The sequence below is a fragment of the Tachypleus tridentatus genome, chromosome 9 (assembly GCF_004210375.1).
Source record: "Tachypleus tridentatus isolate NWPU-2018 chromosome 9, ASM421037v1, whole genome shotgun sequence".
NCBI classification, from domain to species: Eukaryota; Metazoa; Arthropoda; class Merostomata; order Xiphosura; family Limulidae; genus Tachypleus; species Tachypleus tridentatus.
Window position 1 is genome coordinate 160,020,800 of NC_134833.1, and position 17,070 is coordinate 160,037,869.

Consider the following 17,070-nt stretch of genomic DNA (forward strand, 5'->3'; position numbering starts at 1 on the left):
CAATGTTGTTTACCCTATTGCTCTGAAGACCAGTTCATAACAAAACACGTGCTACAGTCTCAATGTTATTTACCATATTGCGGTGAAGAGCAGTTGACAACAAAACATGTGCCACAGTCTCAATGTTGTTTACCCTATTGTTGTGAAGAACAGTTGATAAGAAAACATGTGCTACAATCTCTATGTTGTTTAACCTATTCCTGTGAAGAACAGTTGATAACAAAACATGTGCTACAGTCTCAATGTTGTTTACCCTATTGTTATGAAGAGCAGTTGATAACAAAACATGTGCTACAGTCTCAATGTTGTTTACCCTATTGCTCTAAAGAGCAGTTGATAACAAAACATGTGCAACAGTCTCCATGTTGTTTACCATATTGCAGTGAAAAGCAGTTGATAACAAAACATGTGCTACAGTCTCAATGTTGTTTACCCTATTGCTGTGACGAACAGTTGACAACAAAACGTGCTACAGTCTCATTGTTGTTTTCCCTATTGTTGTGAAAACCAGTTGATAAAAAAACATGTGCTACAGTCTCAATGTTGTTTACCTTATTGTTGTGAAAAACAGTTGATAAAAAAACATGTGCTACAGTCTCAATGGGGTTTACCCTACTGCTCTGAAGAGCAGTTGATAACAAAACATGTGCTACAGTCTCAATGTTGTTTACCCTATTGCTCTGAAGAGCAGTTGATAACAAAACATGTGCTACAGTCTCAATGTTGTTTACCCTATTGCTCTGAAGGTTAGTTGATAAAAAAACATGTGTTACAGTCTCAATGTTGTTTACCCTGTTGTTGTGAAGAACAGTTGATTACAAAACATGTGCTACAGTCTCAATGTTTTTTACCCTATTGCTCTGAAGAGCAGTTGATAACAAAACATGTGCTACAGTCTCTATGTTGTTTGCCCTACTGCTGTGAAGAGCAGTTGATAACAAAACAAATGCTACAGTCTCTATGTTGTTTACCCTATTGCTCTGAAGAGCAGTTGATAACAAAACATTTGCTACAGTCTCAATGTTGTTTACCCTATTGCGGTGAAAGGCAGTTGATAACAAAACATGTGCAACAGTCTCCATGTTGTTTACCATATTGCAGTGGAGAACAGTTGAAAACAAAACATGTGCTACAGTCTCAATATTGTTTTCCCTGCTGCTGTGAAGAACAGTTGATAACAAAACATGTGCTACAGTCTCTATGTTGTTTAGCCTATTGCTCTGAAGAGCAGTTGATAACAAAACATGTGCTACAGTCTCTATGTTGTTTCCCTATTGCTGTGAAGAGCAGTTGATAACAAAATACGTGCTACAGTCTCAATGTAGTTTACCCTATTTCTGCGAAGAGCAGTTGATAACAAAACATGTGCCACAGTCTCAATGTTGTTTACCGTATTGTTGTGAAGAACAGTTTATAGCAAAACATGTGCTACAGTATCAATGTTGTTTACCCTGTTGCTGCAAAGAACAGGTGATAACAAAACATGTGCTTCAGTCTCAATGTTGTTTACCCTATTGTTGTGAAGAGCAGTTGATAACAAAACATGTGCTACAGTCTCAATGTTCTTTACCCTATTGTTGTAAAGAACAGTTGAAAACAAAACATGTGCTAGTCTCAATGTTGTTTACACTATTGTTGTGAAGAACAGTTGATAACACAACATGTGCTACAGTCTCCATGATCTCTACCCTATTGTTGTGAAGAGCAGTTGATAACAAAACATGTGCTACAGTATCAATGTTTTTACCCTATTCTTGTGAAGATCAGTTGATAACAAAAATGTGCTACAGTATCTATGTTGTTTACCCGATTGCTGTGAAAAGCAGTTGATAACAAAACATGTGCTACAGTCTCAATGTTGTTTACCCTATTGTTGTGAAAAACAGTTGATAAAAAAACATGTGTACAGTCTCAATGTTGTTTACCCTACTGCTGTGAAGAATGGTTGATAACAAAACATGTGCTACAGTCTCAATGTGGTTTACCCTATTGCTGTGAAGAGCAGTTGATAACAAAACATGTGCTACAGTCTCAATGTTGTTTACCCTATTGCTGCGAAGAGCAGTTGATAACAAAACATGTGCTACAGTCTCAATGTTATTTACCCTATTGCTGGGAAGAACAGTTGATAACAAAACATGTGCTACAGTCTCAATGTTGTTTACCCTATTGCTCTGAAGAGCAGTTGATAACAAAATACGTGTTACAGTCTCTATGTTGTTTACCCTATTGCTGTGAAGAACAGTTGATAACAAAACATTTGCTACAGTCTCAATGTTGTTTACCCTATTGCGGTGAAAGGCAGTTGATAACAAAACATGTGCAACAGTCTCTATGTTGTTTACCATATTTCTGCGAAGAGCAGTTGATAACAAAACATGTGCTACAGTCTCAATGTTGTTTGCCGTATTGTTGTGAAGAACAGTTGATAACAAAACATGTGCTACAGTATCAATGTTGTTTACCCTATTGCTGTAAAGAACAGGTGATAACAAAACATGTGCTTCAGTCTCAATGTTGTTTACACTATTGCTATGAAGACCAGTTGATAACAAAACATGTGCTACAGTCTCAATGTTGTTTACCCTATACTGTGAAGAGCAGTTGATAACAAAACATGTGCTAGAGTTTCAATGTTGTTTACCCCATTGCTCTGAAAAGCAGTTGATGACAAAACATGTGCTACAGTCTCAATGTTGTTTTCCCTATTGCTGTGAAGAGCAGTTGATAACAAAACATGTGCTACAGTCTCAATGTTGTTTAACCTATTCCTGTGAAGAACAGTTGATAACAAAACATGTGCTACAGTCTCAATGTTGTTTAACCTATTCCTGTGAAGAACATTTGATAACAAAACATGTGCTACAGTCTCAATGTTGTTTACCCTATTGTTATGAAGAGCAGTTGATAACAAAACATGTGCTACATTCTCAATGTTGTTTACCCTATTGCTCTGAAGACCAGTTCATAACAAAACACGTGCTACAGTCTCAATGTTATTTACCATATTGTGGTGAAGAGCAGTTGACAACAAAACATGTGCCACAGTCTCAATGTTGTTTACCCTATTGTTGTGAAGAACAGTTGATAACAAAACGTGTGCTACAGTCTCTATGTTGTTTAACCTATTCCTGTGAAGAACAGTTGATAACAAAACATGTGCTACAGTCTCAATGTTGTTTACCCTATTGTTATGAAGAGCAGTTGATAACAAAACATGTGCCACAGTCTCAATGTTGTTTACCGTATTGTTGTGAAAAACAGTTTATAGCAAAACATGTGCTACAGTCTCAATATTGTTTACCCTATTGCTGTGAAGAGCAGTTGATAACAAAACATGTGCTACAGTCTCAATGTTGTTTACACTATTGCTGTGAAGAGCAGTTGATAACAAAACGTGCTACAGTCTCAATGTTGTTTACCCTACAGCTGTAAAAACCAGTTGATAACAAAACATGTGCTACAGTCTCAATGTTGTTTATTTTATTGCTGTGAAGAGCAGTTGATAACAAAACATGTTCTACAGTCTCAATGTTGTTTACCCTACTGCTGTGAAGAACAGTTAATAACAAAACATGTGCTACAATCTCAATGTTGTTTACCATATTGCTGTGAAGAGCAGTTGATAACAAAACATGTGCTACAGTCTCAATGTTGTTTACCCTACTGCTGTGAAGAACAGTTAATAACAAAACATGTGCTACAATGTCATTGTTGTTTACCATATTGCTGTGAAAAGCAGTTGATAACAAAACATGTGCTACAGTCTCTATGTTGTTTACCCTACTGCTGTGAAGAGCAGTTGATAACAAAACATGTGCTACAGTCTCTATGTTGTTTACCCTATTGCTCTGAAGAGCAGTTGATAACAAAACATGTGCTACAGTCTCAATGTTGTTTACCCTATTGTTGTGTTTAGTTACTTTTCCCAACAGTGAAAAATGTGGGTACAGTGAAGTAGCTATAGTAGGTGTGGAAAATTGGAAGATAATTACAATTATTTTTCCAAAGAACTTTAATTGTTTTGATCTACACTCATCCAAAAAAAATATATTACTAGTTTCCAATTTCTCAAGTTTTCACTTATACATACACTGATGGATTCATCACAGTTACTGTTAGGGTACAGAATACACAGAGAGAAATTTTATAAAGGTTTTACCAAAGGAACTAGTTATATTGATTTAGAGGCTTTTAGATGTATGTTATATGGGAAGAAGTACTCTTATTCTGAGCATGAAGAATCACCTTTCACTCTAACTGATTCAGTAAAGGTTTCACAAGTTCTCATACAAATCTTTAATAAAAATACTTTATTAAAATATTTGAATTTTTGTGTGCAACAGATTTGTAATGCTTGATAATACTCTGTCCAATTTTGTGAAGAAACACCTGGCATGTTCAGAGTTATACACCTGGCACATTCAGAGTTATACACCTAGCATATTCAGAGTTTTATATGATTTTATGTCTACATGGTGACTTGGGTCAGTCAGATTGACCGGGTACAGGATTAATATCTAATAACAGTATCTGGTGTAATTTTATTTAACCATAAGCATAACCCTGTGATGTTGTGAAACTCTTGGTTAGTTTTCACAGCCATTCAGACATGCTTTTATTTTCACACATTAAACTATCACCGAGATAATTGTAAGTTCAAAGAATGGAATTGTGGCTTTAAGCATCAATCTTTTGATTTTTAAATTTCCATAGTTAATAATAGTTAACTACAACAAAACTATCGATAACACTTGAACATACCACTCCAACTACAGCTTCTTGAATATTGTGTGTCAACCAGATGAAATCTAGCATTACGTTACAAGATTAGAGCAAGTCAATATTTAGAGTAATATTTATAGAAATTAAAAATATTTTATAAAATCAGTAACAAACAGGACTGTAGAATAACGTATACAACAGGCTAATAATGTATACAACAGAATCATGAATCAAAAGCCAATGTGAAATGTATCTCTTCATAAATTAACTAGAATAACATTATGTACTAAATAATTTCTGAAAAGATATATTTTACATCTTTTTTAAGTGATACAATGCTGCTATTTTAATAATATAAAAAATATTATAAGCATAAGCACTCAAACACAAGAAATTTATTTTAAATCCACAACAAAAACCACTAACTTCAGTAACAATCAAAAAATGAATACTCTCTCCACATCATTAGAATATTTACAAGACACATTAAGAGTGAAGCTGTACATTTAACAATAAATGTTTTACTTACTTTGTTTCTGCTACACTTAAAGAATTCTCTCCACCTCCACTGGTTTCTTGAACTTCATAGGGGAGATAAAACAAACAACCATTACAGTATAAACATTTTAACGTGAACAGAAATTATCTCCATGTACAGGGTGTTCAGAAAGTCACTGTGCACTTATATATTTATTAACAGACATGTTTCAATATAGAATACAGGAGGTAAATATGAATGACAATTATAAACAATGTTAAAAGTGACCCCCGTTGGCATCAATACAGGCCTGGATCCTTCTTATTTTGTTTCTAAACACCGCTATCAGTTGCTGGCTTGAAACAGAGTGAATAAACATATGATTACAAAACTGCACAGTGACTTTCCGAACACCCTGTATAAAAGAATTTTTACAACAGGAAACATGAACACTATTTACCCAAGAGACTGGACTCACTTAAATTCTTGTTGACAGATGGACAATTTGGAAATTAAAAACTCCACTCAGAGAAATATATCAATGTTACTCACATAGCTTACTTATTAATATAAAATTAAGAGGGAATCCTCAATGGCCACAGCACTTAAGATTCTTTTAAGTAGGATAAGAGTAAATTAATCAACGAGGCCTTTACTCCCCTTTTATTAGTTATATTTTTGTATGGCAGCAATATACTTGATTCAATTGTATTACTCATCACGATTTCTATTGGCCAATCCTCAATTTGAAATTATTTTAGGTATGATTAGAATAAAAATCAATGTGAAACTTTGGGCATGATGAAATACAGTAATCAAAAATGTGCAACATCTGGAGTCCAAAATTGTAATCAGATATAAAATCATTCATGAGATGGCAGAGCCGAGCTAAAAATTTGTATTTAAAAAAACTCAAGAGCCATTCTTTCGATTGCTATGTCACTACTAATAAATCCAACTTTCAAAACGTTTCTAACAGCAAAGAAAAGAAAGATATACATGTAAAAACAGCTGGTTTGGGTTGAGAAAATTTTTACGTAGAGAAGCAAATGTTTCGACCTTCTTCAGTCATCGTCAGGTTCACGTTGCTCGCTCCTCTACATGAAAATTTTCTCAACCCAAACCAGCTGTTTTTACATGTATAATTTTCTCTACAAGTGGGTTTTCTCGTCATCACTGAAAGAAAAGAAAGAACAACAGCAACAAGTACAAGTTGGTTACATGTCTGAGATGTTCTATAACATGTTACACAATGTATTTTATATACTCATGAGATGTAATCACTAAATACTGACAACAGAATGAAAAAATAGCAAAAAAAGGTTTGTATATTGTACTGTTAAGAGAGATTTGGGAAATGGATCTATTATTGGATTAAGATGCAAACCAAACATTAAGCAGTCACTAAAATCTGTGATTTATCAGCCCCTGGTGATGGTGTTAATTCACAAAATATCCAACTGACAGTGAGAAATGTTTGTAAGCTGAAACATCACCCCTCCATTTAAGACTGATGTCTAGACATAAAGAAAGAGAGATCAGTTGAAGAAATATTAAAATTCTGGCACTATTTCTAAATCACAAACTACGTAATATAAAAGAAACCCTGGTATATAACTAGTATCTTACTGAACATCGTTTTTTTTCCATCAATGGTCCAAGGTTAAAATTTCAACATCTATCATGAAAATGACAAATGACGAAAATCATTTCTTTTGATGGCAACAGTTATCCATGAGTGATGATCAAAAGTCAACACGATGAAATATACAAAATCAAATAACACTAAACTGAAATTCAAACACATACATTATTACAGGTTCATAAATAAATATTATTTATTCCATGGTGATTTGAAACACGTTATATCTAAACCAACTTTACAATGGCTTCCTATAAAACAAAGAAAACTTACTTATCTCACCAGGTTTATCTTCTTTGACTTGTAGAGGTTTTAGACCTAACTTTGCTCTCAATCGACTGTAAAATAAAAATAAAAAATATACAAGCAGCACACAACATATATAAAGTAACACAGATAAAACTAACAAGATGCTTTGTAGGCACAATTTAACCAATGACCTCATATTTCCATATTAGTAACAAAGGTAAATAACCATAAAAGAAAAACTTATTACAACATCAGAGTAAAACCTAAATTAAATCATAAAACAAACTGCTAAACCATTAACATTAAAGTACCAAAAACAGACTAGTAAGTGTTTTAACTTGAAATCAAGTCATTCAAAGTTCCACTGTATTTAAAAGTATATTATACATCAACCAAACAATGGTATAAACAGCTGAAAACAATTGGTGAATTTGAAAACATTGTTTAGTTTAAAAAAAAAATGTGAAAAGTTTATATTTTTAACAGTAAAAGGACTTGTAATAAAACACTTATTATTTGTAACTGGAAAGAGACTTTGTAATGAACAGACTATATTTAACGTAAATAAAATGCAAGAATGACAATATCAAGAAGTATAGAAACAAGGTAGAAATGAAAACACAAATCCATATGAAAATCACAACAGAAGCCACTAAGTTCTGATATCACTGGATATCCATGTAAAACTATATAAAATTATTCAGTTGAAATGCTTTTATTCAAACCTGAATACATGTAACTGACAGGAATTATTTTTAAGAAGATTTTGCCACATATGTAGTGCTTTTTGAGTGGTTTTGTGAATTCATCCTTACATTGTTTCTGTTTTATTAACATTACCATCCAAACATCACACTTTAAAATTGTTTTCTATTACTTATTTCTTCCTTTTATTAAAAAACAACAACAACAACTGCATTGAAGTTTGTTCATAAGTGAACATGAATTTCACATTTTAACCCAATCTGAGATATACAAACATATGGTTAATGTCATACTAGTTTTGTCACTTTCTTCACTGTGTTTGTAGAATGACTTCAGATGTTAATATTATTTTGTCACTCTCTTCACTGTGTTTGTAGAATTACTTCAGATGTTATAATTATACCATACAATTGACTACAACAGATTATTAATCAACACTTTTGATAATCTTGCCATCTTGGGCCTCAATGTTGCACAAACTACTGTAATGAGAGATATGAAAAATGTATAGTTGTATCTCCTTATTTTTATTTTTGCATTCCTTTTCGCAGTGCTCTACTAACAATGTTACATTCATAAAATGTTATGTTATTAGTTTTACAACATTCCCTTTGACTAGTTTATTGTATAAATATAACAATATCAATTATATTGATTTTTGACTCCTTCACTTCTTATAGAGTTTACGAGTTAGCACCTTAAAGATGACAACTGTATAGTGTACAAAGCATTGTGTATTCTACATGTAACAGTCATCTAATGGTAATTCCAATTTCACCCTGCATTTAAGATTTTTAAAGCAACACCAGATATCTAAGAACTTTAACTACAAGAGGTAATGATAACATTGTTTACACTAGCATTATAAATTTTTTTAGCCTGTTCTCAGGTGCTCTTAAAATGCTTTTCTATCATACTAAAGCCATTCTATAAACCTCACACTTTTTTAGTTATCCTAGGAAAAGAAAAAAAAAACAAAACACTTTAGCAAGTTCTTCACTGTAGTAACACTTTCCAACATTACTGGGGATCTCACATGATGTGAAACACTCAATAACGGCAATCATGTGCTCAAATAATTCAACTTTAGCAGTTATTTGTAAATTTCATAGAGTAAGCGATTGAATGAGGCAACCATTCCCTGTCATGCTTGGTATTAATATTCACATGCATGTAAAAGATGACTCAAATGTTACAAAATAATGCATCAAAACTTACTTTGCCTCTTCTATACTCAGAGAAATGTTTGCTCCTGCTCCTCTGTTCACTTTGTCTCGGACTTCAATCTCACCTTCTGCATTTCAGAAAGCAAAACAAATCTTTTTATTTTAAAACTAGGTCTAGAAAGAGATTATTAATGAATGTTAACACTGTTTTCAAAATGTTTGTTTGAAGTACAAATATTTGAGTTTAAAAGTCTCTCTCAATAATAACAAGCCTATAAATAATTCTTAACCCTAGAATGCCAGCATTAAATGTTTAATCATTAACACCAAATGGTACAGAATAGGGTTAAACAATGTTTGGTAGGGGAAAAACAAAGAAATATAGCCCAATGAGACTGACATAAATTCAAAGAGAGGAATATCCTATTTAATATAAGCACAAATCATTCACATGCAAATGTAAAAAAAAAAAAAAAAGAGAGAGAGAGAGATCTCAGGTTCTTAAATCTCTTCCAGTTAAAAATAAACAAACTAGAAAGTTGTCTACAAAGTTTACAGTATCATATAATACTAGTTACCAAATTTTATTATTTTTAAGAGAAGGTGACTGATGGACAAGTAATCCTGTTGGTATGAAATGGGACTCAGGTCAAGAGCTCAACGTCTTTTAGACATCTCTCGCACACACAAAACTTTATTATAAGGAACACAAATTCCTGCATGTTCTAGCCTATTTTCAAAACATCAATGCCAACAGAACAGAGAGCATGAAATGGTAAAAATGTGTGGATTTACATTATATTTTTCAGCCTTATACAAATGTTTTAACACTATAATTTTATTCGTTCCATATCTGACAATGCCTCTGAAATACATAAAACTAGACAAAGTTTGAAAACGTTTTATTTTGTAGATGCCATATTTATTAACTTATACCAATACAATCATATTTTGTTGTAATGAATTAATAGAGAATGGATGCTGGGAACAAACCGCTAACTTTCTCATGAGAATAGACAGCCGTGTGACATATATTATGCTTTTCAAGAGTTTGAAATGCTTCAAATAACTGTTTTAAGGGAGAGACACAGAGGTTGTAGCTAAAGTGATATTGATGACCAAGTATCTCAACATAAATAACTGGTAAAAATGGCATATACAAGATAGTCATTAGGTAAGTGGTAAATAGTCAAATTAGGCAGGCAATTCACATGAAACTAGAGTTGGTATATTAGTGATATTTGTTAAATGGTTATTTTATAACCCCCTTAACATATACAAAATAGTCATTAGGTAAGTGGTAAATAGTCAAATTAGGCAGGTAATTCACATGAAACTAGAGTTGGTATATTAGTGATATTTGTTAAATGGTTATTTTATAACCCCTTAACCTAGTAGTACACTGTTCTTTCAACCATGATGCATATGAACACTGACAAAAAAAAGTGTCAGAAGATGCTGGCAACTTGCTGCCTAGGACAGCTGGAATATCTGGATATCTTAATTTCAAAGAGTTAAGAAGTTTCATAACAATTATTGTAATTGTAATTAAATGATTGTCAGAATAACATAAAGTAATAATCCAGGGGTTCCCAACCATTTTGCACTCGCAACCCCTTACCTAAAAGTTTGAAACCCATGTGACCCCCTACTTAGGGCTTACTATCAGCAGCTTAATTTTTCTTTTATTTTCTGTGAAGGAGAGGGAAAGAAACATCTAAAAAAATATTTTAAAATTCTGTAATTATTTATTAGCAAATTAAATCACATTGGTCCAACCTGAATTCACAAAAAGAACATATATTTCTTAAAATAATATTAACATAGGTTTGAACAGCTATCCAACCCAGCTAGTGAGATGCCTGATGTTGCATTTCAGCAGCAAGCTTTGAAATTGCGTGGCGGCGTTTGTTAGAGCCAGTCTCATGTCATCTCCAACATCCAATCTGTTCCTATTCTTTGTTTTTATATTGACAAGAGTGGAAAATCCTGCTTCACACAAGTAGGTAGAAGCAAATGGAACAAGGACACATAAAGCTATCATGCTGACTTTGGAGTATGACTGATACAAGCGCACCAGAACTGAGTCACGGATTTCACCTTGAAGAGATCACGAGCTGAAGAGTCGTTCCTTAGATCCAGAAATTCATCTTGGATATCATCTGGGATGCTGGATACATCAAGTTCAGTACAAAATAGGTTCCTTACCAGGACCTCCTGTTCCTGTGATAGCTCAGGGAAGTAACACTCGACTTCCTTTTCTAGAGACTGAAGATGTTTGGTAATCTCATCCTTGAGGAACTGATTCAGTTGAATCTGAGACTCATCCGTCACTCCACAAAGTTTTTCAAACATAGCAATGTTTCCAAGATTGGTTTTCCAATGCCAGTTCTGCAGTTTGGAAACAAAGGCCCGAAGACTATCTTGAAAAAGGAGAACATGTGTTTCCCTTCCTTGAAGCTTCAAATTGAACTTGTTCAGCTGGTCAAAATGTCGGCTAGGTACGCAACCCTTTTATTCCATGCTTCATCTTTGAAGTGAGCTACAAGATCTTTCCTTTCTTGAGTCTCCAGGAATAGCTTTATTTCATCTTTCATTTCAAAGACACGATTAATAACGTTTCCTTTCGACAACCAACGTACTGCTGTGTAGAAGAGAAGGACTTCGTGGTCAGCATTCATGTCTTTGCATAGTTCTTTGAATAGGCGAGTGTTGAGTGTTTGAGTCTTCACATAATTTACAATTTTGATTACAGATTCAAGCACTTCCTGCAAAGAGGCAGGGAGAGTCTTACTGGCAAGAGCATATTGGTGAATCATGCAGTGGATGCCCTTTGCTTGAGATGCTGGCTTCTTCACTCTCGACTGGAATCCTGATTTCGATCCCAGTATAGCCGGTGCCCCATCCGTACAAACCCCACACACGTTTTCCAATTGAAGATCTTCGTCTTGAAAAAAAGTTGAAACTTTTTCCATGACATCATCGGCTTTTGTTGTGGTTTCAAGTGCACTGCAGAATAAGAACTCGTCTTTGATGTCACCTGAATTAATGTATCTCACAAAGGCAAGCAACTGAGAACATGAACTTACATCTGTTGACTCGTCGAGCTGAAAGGAGAACAAAGGGAAACCCTTGATTTCAGTCAAAACCTGTTCCTTCACATCCATAGACATTTTAGAAATGTGCCTCTGTATAGTATTATTTGACAGGGATACTTGCTGCATCTTCTTTGCACTGGCTTCTCCAAGAATAAGATTTACTGCTTTCATCATGCAGGGTTTAAGAAGTGTTTCTCCAATTGTGTAAGGCTTTTTTTGTTTAGCAATTTTGAATACAATCTCATATGAAGCTTCCACTACGGCTGCACTCTGCTGCTGAAACGACCCACTTCTATCGATTTTTTGGCTTTTAAGACATCGTTCATGTCGTTTGAAGAAATCCAAACCCTTCTTTGCGTGTTCTGGATGTCTCGATACGACGCTTGAGTTTTGATGGTTTCATTGACTCTGCACTCAGGACAACATGGCACAAAACACACTGTGGTTTCTCGATGTCATCGTTGGCGAGCACAGTGGTGAAGCCAATGTTGAGGTAGCATTCTGAGTATCTGCGCCATTTAGCCATGGACACAACTCACTTCTACTGCTTACTTATCTCCTTGTTAAAATAAAATAAAAATGTTGAATAATGAACGCTTTGGCAACTGTAGATCTTACACTGACTACTTGTGGAGGGTGCAGGTAGAGTAATGATGGGGTAAGTATTGGGAGGGAAGGGAGCGTGGCCAGTCGCATCATCCACCAATCAGCAACGGACATGTGACTCACGTGTCGACAGCGAGCACACACACACACACTTAATCACAGCTAAACAGACACACAAGCATACGTACATGCGCGTGCACTCACATACTCGCTACTCACTAGTTCACACATACATACAGTTGCAGACACATGCACATTCACTCACAGGCACGCATACATACACCCATAATATCACCTAATGACATTGAACTAACATAGCACACGTTTTGCTTTGCACCGAAACAAAAAAAAATGTAAGAGCATGAAAATGTAATTGATGAAATAAAATTAATGTTATCCCAAGCTACTTCTAACAAGGCTTCGCAACTCCCCTGCTAAGGCTTCCCACCGGTTGGGAACCCCTGTAATAATCAGAGATCGTAGCTTAATTTTATGTAATTGCTGTCCACAAGTAACTGAATATATTGATTAAACTATTCAGGTCAACCAAGCACAAAACTTTTAATAAAACCCTACAATCCTCTTCTATATGTTATACATGAAAATCCTATGCACAATAAGTAAGAACATATGATAAGCATGTTTAAAGTTTGTATTTTCTCTTTTAATTACACAAGATTTTAAGATAACAAGATAAGTTTTCTAAACAATTCACTTTCACAAACATATACTTCTAAAGAAAATGTTTAAAGTGATTAATAATTCTCATTTCTTCTGTAAACTTCTTAAACAGACAAATTATCTGTTAAACAGATAGTTTGGGACTACAGACTAGATTGGCTACTTTAACTTCAAATGTGCATAAATAAAGCAAATATTTCAATGCTCAGTTTGTTCAACAGGCTTATATAACAAGCCAGAGCAATTTTTTATGTGCAATTAACTTAAATATTACAAAGGTAATGCAAAGAAAACTAGTTCCACATGCCTATCATGGGACTAGCATTTCTATAACTTCCAATACAAAATAAATTTTGTTAGAAACTGTTTTGTTTAGTATCATTTGAGGGTATTATATAATCCTAATTAATTAATTAAAATATTATTTATGCACAATGCTAATTAAAATAATCTTTATCTCTACCACCAAATGTGACAGAGGTTATGTTTTCACTCCTCTGTGTTTGTGTGTTCATGTCAGCATGATTTCTCAACAACTAAATGTATTTGGATGAAAGTTGGTATACATTTGGACTATAACCCAACTTAGAAGTGATCAGTTTGAAACTGTTTATTTTTCATTGTCTGGTCAAAAACTGTCTGTGTCCATTGATATAGACATATGGATACATTTCACATTTTTTAAGAACCATGAATGCATTTGTACCAAGTGCCCCTCTAGTTATATTAATTTTACTCTAAACCCATAGCTGACTGCTTGTTCCTTAATGTTAATTATAGGACTTGTTGACACCAGACATGAGAAGAGTCGTTGACATATACCAGATTCTTTTCAATTCCTTTCACAAGTTCTTAGAATTTCTATAAGTAACAATTTTTTCTCTAAAACAGGAACCATAACACATAATACGTCGGTTATAGACAATATAGGGTCATTAAACGAAAAATACAAACAGCTCAGCAGAAAACAAAATAGGCAATTATAATGTTTGTTTTTACATACAACTGAGAACCGAACCATGATTTACAAACCATTTTGTACTAAACAAACCAATAATGAATTAAATCAATAACCATTACAAGTGCTGGGAGAGAAATTACAAAATGTACAACATACTAAATTATCAGTTCTCAATATGGTCTGTGGAAAAGCATATAGCAGCATATAGAACCCACTGTTGACAGCCACAATAAAAAACAAAATTCAGGTGGTTCTTAAACAAAAAGTTTGAGAACCATCCTGCACAAATCTTTTAAAGACTTCAGAGTTTCATTGGTAATATCCTGTTTGAAAATACTTGTCAAATTGTTCTAATAAAATGTAATACAACACATGAGCAAGCTTCCCAAAGTTTGTTCCTTTTCAAACTCACCCTTTAGAAAAAAATTAATTTATCATTAATCTCAAAAAAATAAAATGAATCTTTTAAAAACTAATTATGAAATCAATGTTCACTAGAATCATACAGTAAAAAACTAAAAATATTAAAAGATTCAGGCCTAAAAATGTCAGCCTATTATATTTAAATTTGAATGTTTGATACATTATTTTACTGTTTATAGTTGGCAAGTTGTATACTTGTTCAATACTATTTTTATAGATTCTCACAATTCTTTTTTAAATTCTAAGCCTCAGTCCTTGTATGTAATCTAATGAAACATAGTGAAATACTGTTAATAAAGTTTCAGTTTGTACAACCAAATAAAGTTTGTGTGAATTAAAGTAATATTTGTACACAGATATATCCATAATATAAATAAGGCTAGTCTAAAACACCATGATCAGAGGCCATCACAGGGTGGTTTACTGAGGAGAATTAGACAGCCAGTTTGGCCAGGAGCCTGTAAAAATTCCTATTATAGCGATGTAAAGAATCTGTCATGATTAATTAAAAATAATTATGACATCACAAAGGACATTTTCTGATTACTTGAACAGTTGGAATAATTAAAAGTAACAATTATTTAATTTTTTGATGACATTAATTGATGTGTTTGACACTCATAAGTAATCTATTATACTAATTAATTGATGTATTTGACACTCGTAAGCAATCTATTATACCAATTAATTGAGTTTATCACCCACATCTAATTAAAAACTTAACTTTTACTAATGCTGCTCATGGATACTGTGCCTAATTTCTTTCTCCCTGTTTACCCAAAAGCTATAAGTTTGTTTTGAATTACCTATCTGTTACCATCCTATCTGTTCTACCTATCTGTTACCATCCTATCTGTTCTCGTTTTTCCTCATCTACACAAGCTAAAGGTTGAGATCTTAAAAAACTACTACATCTAGCCCTAATACTGTCTCTGACCTCCTGAAGGTCATTCTGAGAAAGAAAAGATACCAACTCAATGAACAGCTTTTAGAGAAAGTCTACAAGATAATTAAGAGGATAGGACGTTATCTTATAGGGTTAGGTTAAAATAAAATTATTTATAGTTACGAAAGTAATAAGTGATGGTGCTAAAGGTAACAAGGCTATCTGGAGTCGCTGATAAGACTGATGCCTGAATTTCTTTTTGCCACATTCTGAAGGCCACAGAATGAAAAGATAGAAGTTTATTAAAGTTTGGAAAATACCAGCTATACATCAGTTAAGACAGTTCTATTTTTAAACTGGGTGACTAGCTTATGAAATGAGTTGCTGTCAGTGTAGTGGAGGCCAGTACTTTACAATACTTTAAAAGACTAATTGGTAATTTCATTAAAAATACAGAAGTACAGCCCTGCAGAAGATCAAATGACCTCTAGCTGTCCGTATATACTATGTTTACAATGAAAGCTGGGATATTGGTCATATTTGCTAATTGTTTGGTTGATGACCCATTAACCAAATGGTAGTAGACATTTCTTAAACCATTTTAACAAGCTAAAACAGATGACAGTAAGAGTTGTCAGCCAGTTGCCTTTCTCCAGACAACAATTCAAAATTCGTGACAGTGAATAGAATTAGTAGTTTTGCCATAACAAAGACAGAACTAGCAAAGTATAGTGGCAATAATTTGATTATTTGAAAAACTGGAATAATCGAAAACAGTAATAACTGGACACTGTAATTGATTAGTTTTGTAGAAATGGATTTAATCCTAATTTTGCTTAACCAACTGTTGGAATAATGTGTGCATTTTGTGATAGCAAAGCCAAATAAGGCTATCTGCTGTGTCCACTGAGGGGAATCTAACCCCTCATTTTTAGCACTGTAAATCCAAAGACTTACTGCTGTCCCACCAGGGGGAGAAATGTTAGAACAATTAAAACACTGATAACTGAATACACTAAATTATTAGTTGGTTCTTTCCGAGACAACTGACATAATCAGTATTTTCAATAAATGATTGTTGGAATAACTAAAACAGTAATGACTAGAAGCACTGATTTTGATCAGTCAGTTTGTTTACGTGACACTAACTCAGGTAATTGCTGTACACAGATAATAAATTAAATTACCCACTTCTAATTATGATGTTATGTTCCTTTACACAAATGTGCATACAAATATTCTGTGTATAAGTTACTATTGTTAGTAATATAAAGAGAGTTGAATTATGTAATGAAACATTAGGACTAATAACTCGTATATACAAGATGTCTGTAACTTTACAGAGAGATTTCAGGCAAGACAAATGTTTTATATAATTTGATGAGATAAATACAAAACCGAAAATTTAAAAACCTGCAAATATGGATCATAAAGTAAGGAAGAAAAAAAG

General features: G+C 33.5%; 1 protein-coding gene across 2 annotated transcripts in view; it reads right to left on the reverse strand.

The window, feature by feature from the left end:
- LOC143226808 (U4/U6.U5 tri-snRNP-associated protein 1-like) overlaps nucleotides 1-17,070 on the reverse strand; it is a 58,419-nt gene that overhangs the window by 37,037 nt on the left and 4,312 nt on the right. Inside the window, exons 2-4 of one of the 2 annotated variants that reach the window (XM_076458245.1) lie at nucleotides 9,018-9,093; nucleotides 7,119-7,183; nucleotides 5,255-5,306 (exon numbers count right to left, since the gene is read on the reverse strand). In XM_076458245.1, the coding sequence (XP_076314360.1) occupies nucleotides 5,255-5,306; nucleotides 7,119-7,183; nucleotides 9,018-9,093 (193 nt within the window). The remainder of the gene's footprint in view (nucleotides 1-5,254; nucleotides 5,307-7,118; nucleotides 7,184-9,017; nucleotides 9,094-17,070) is intronic. The other variant, XM_076458246.1, reaches the window with a different exon arrangement.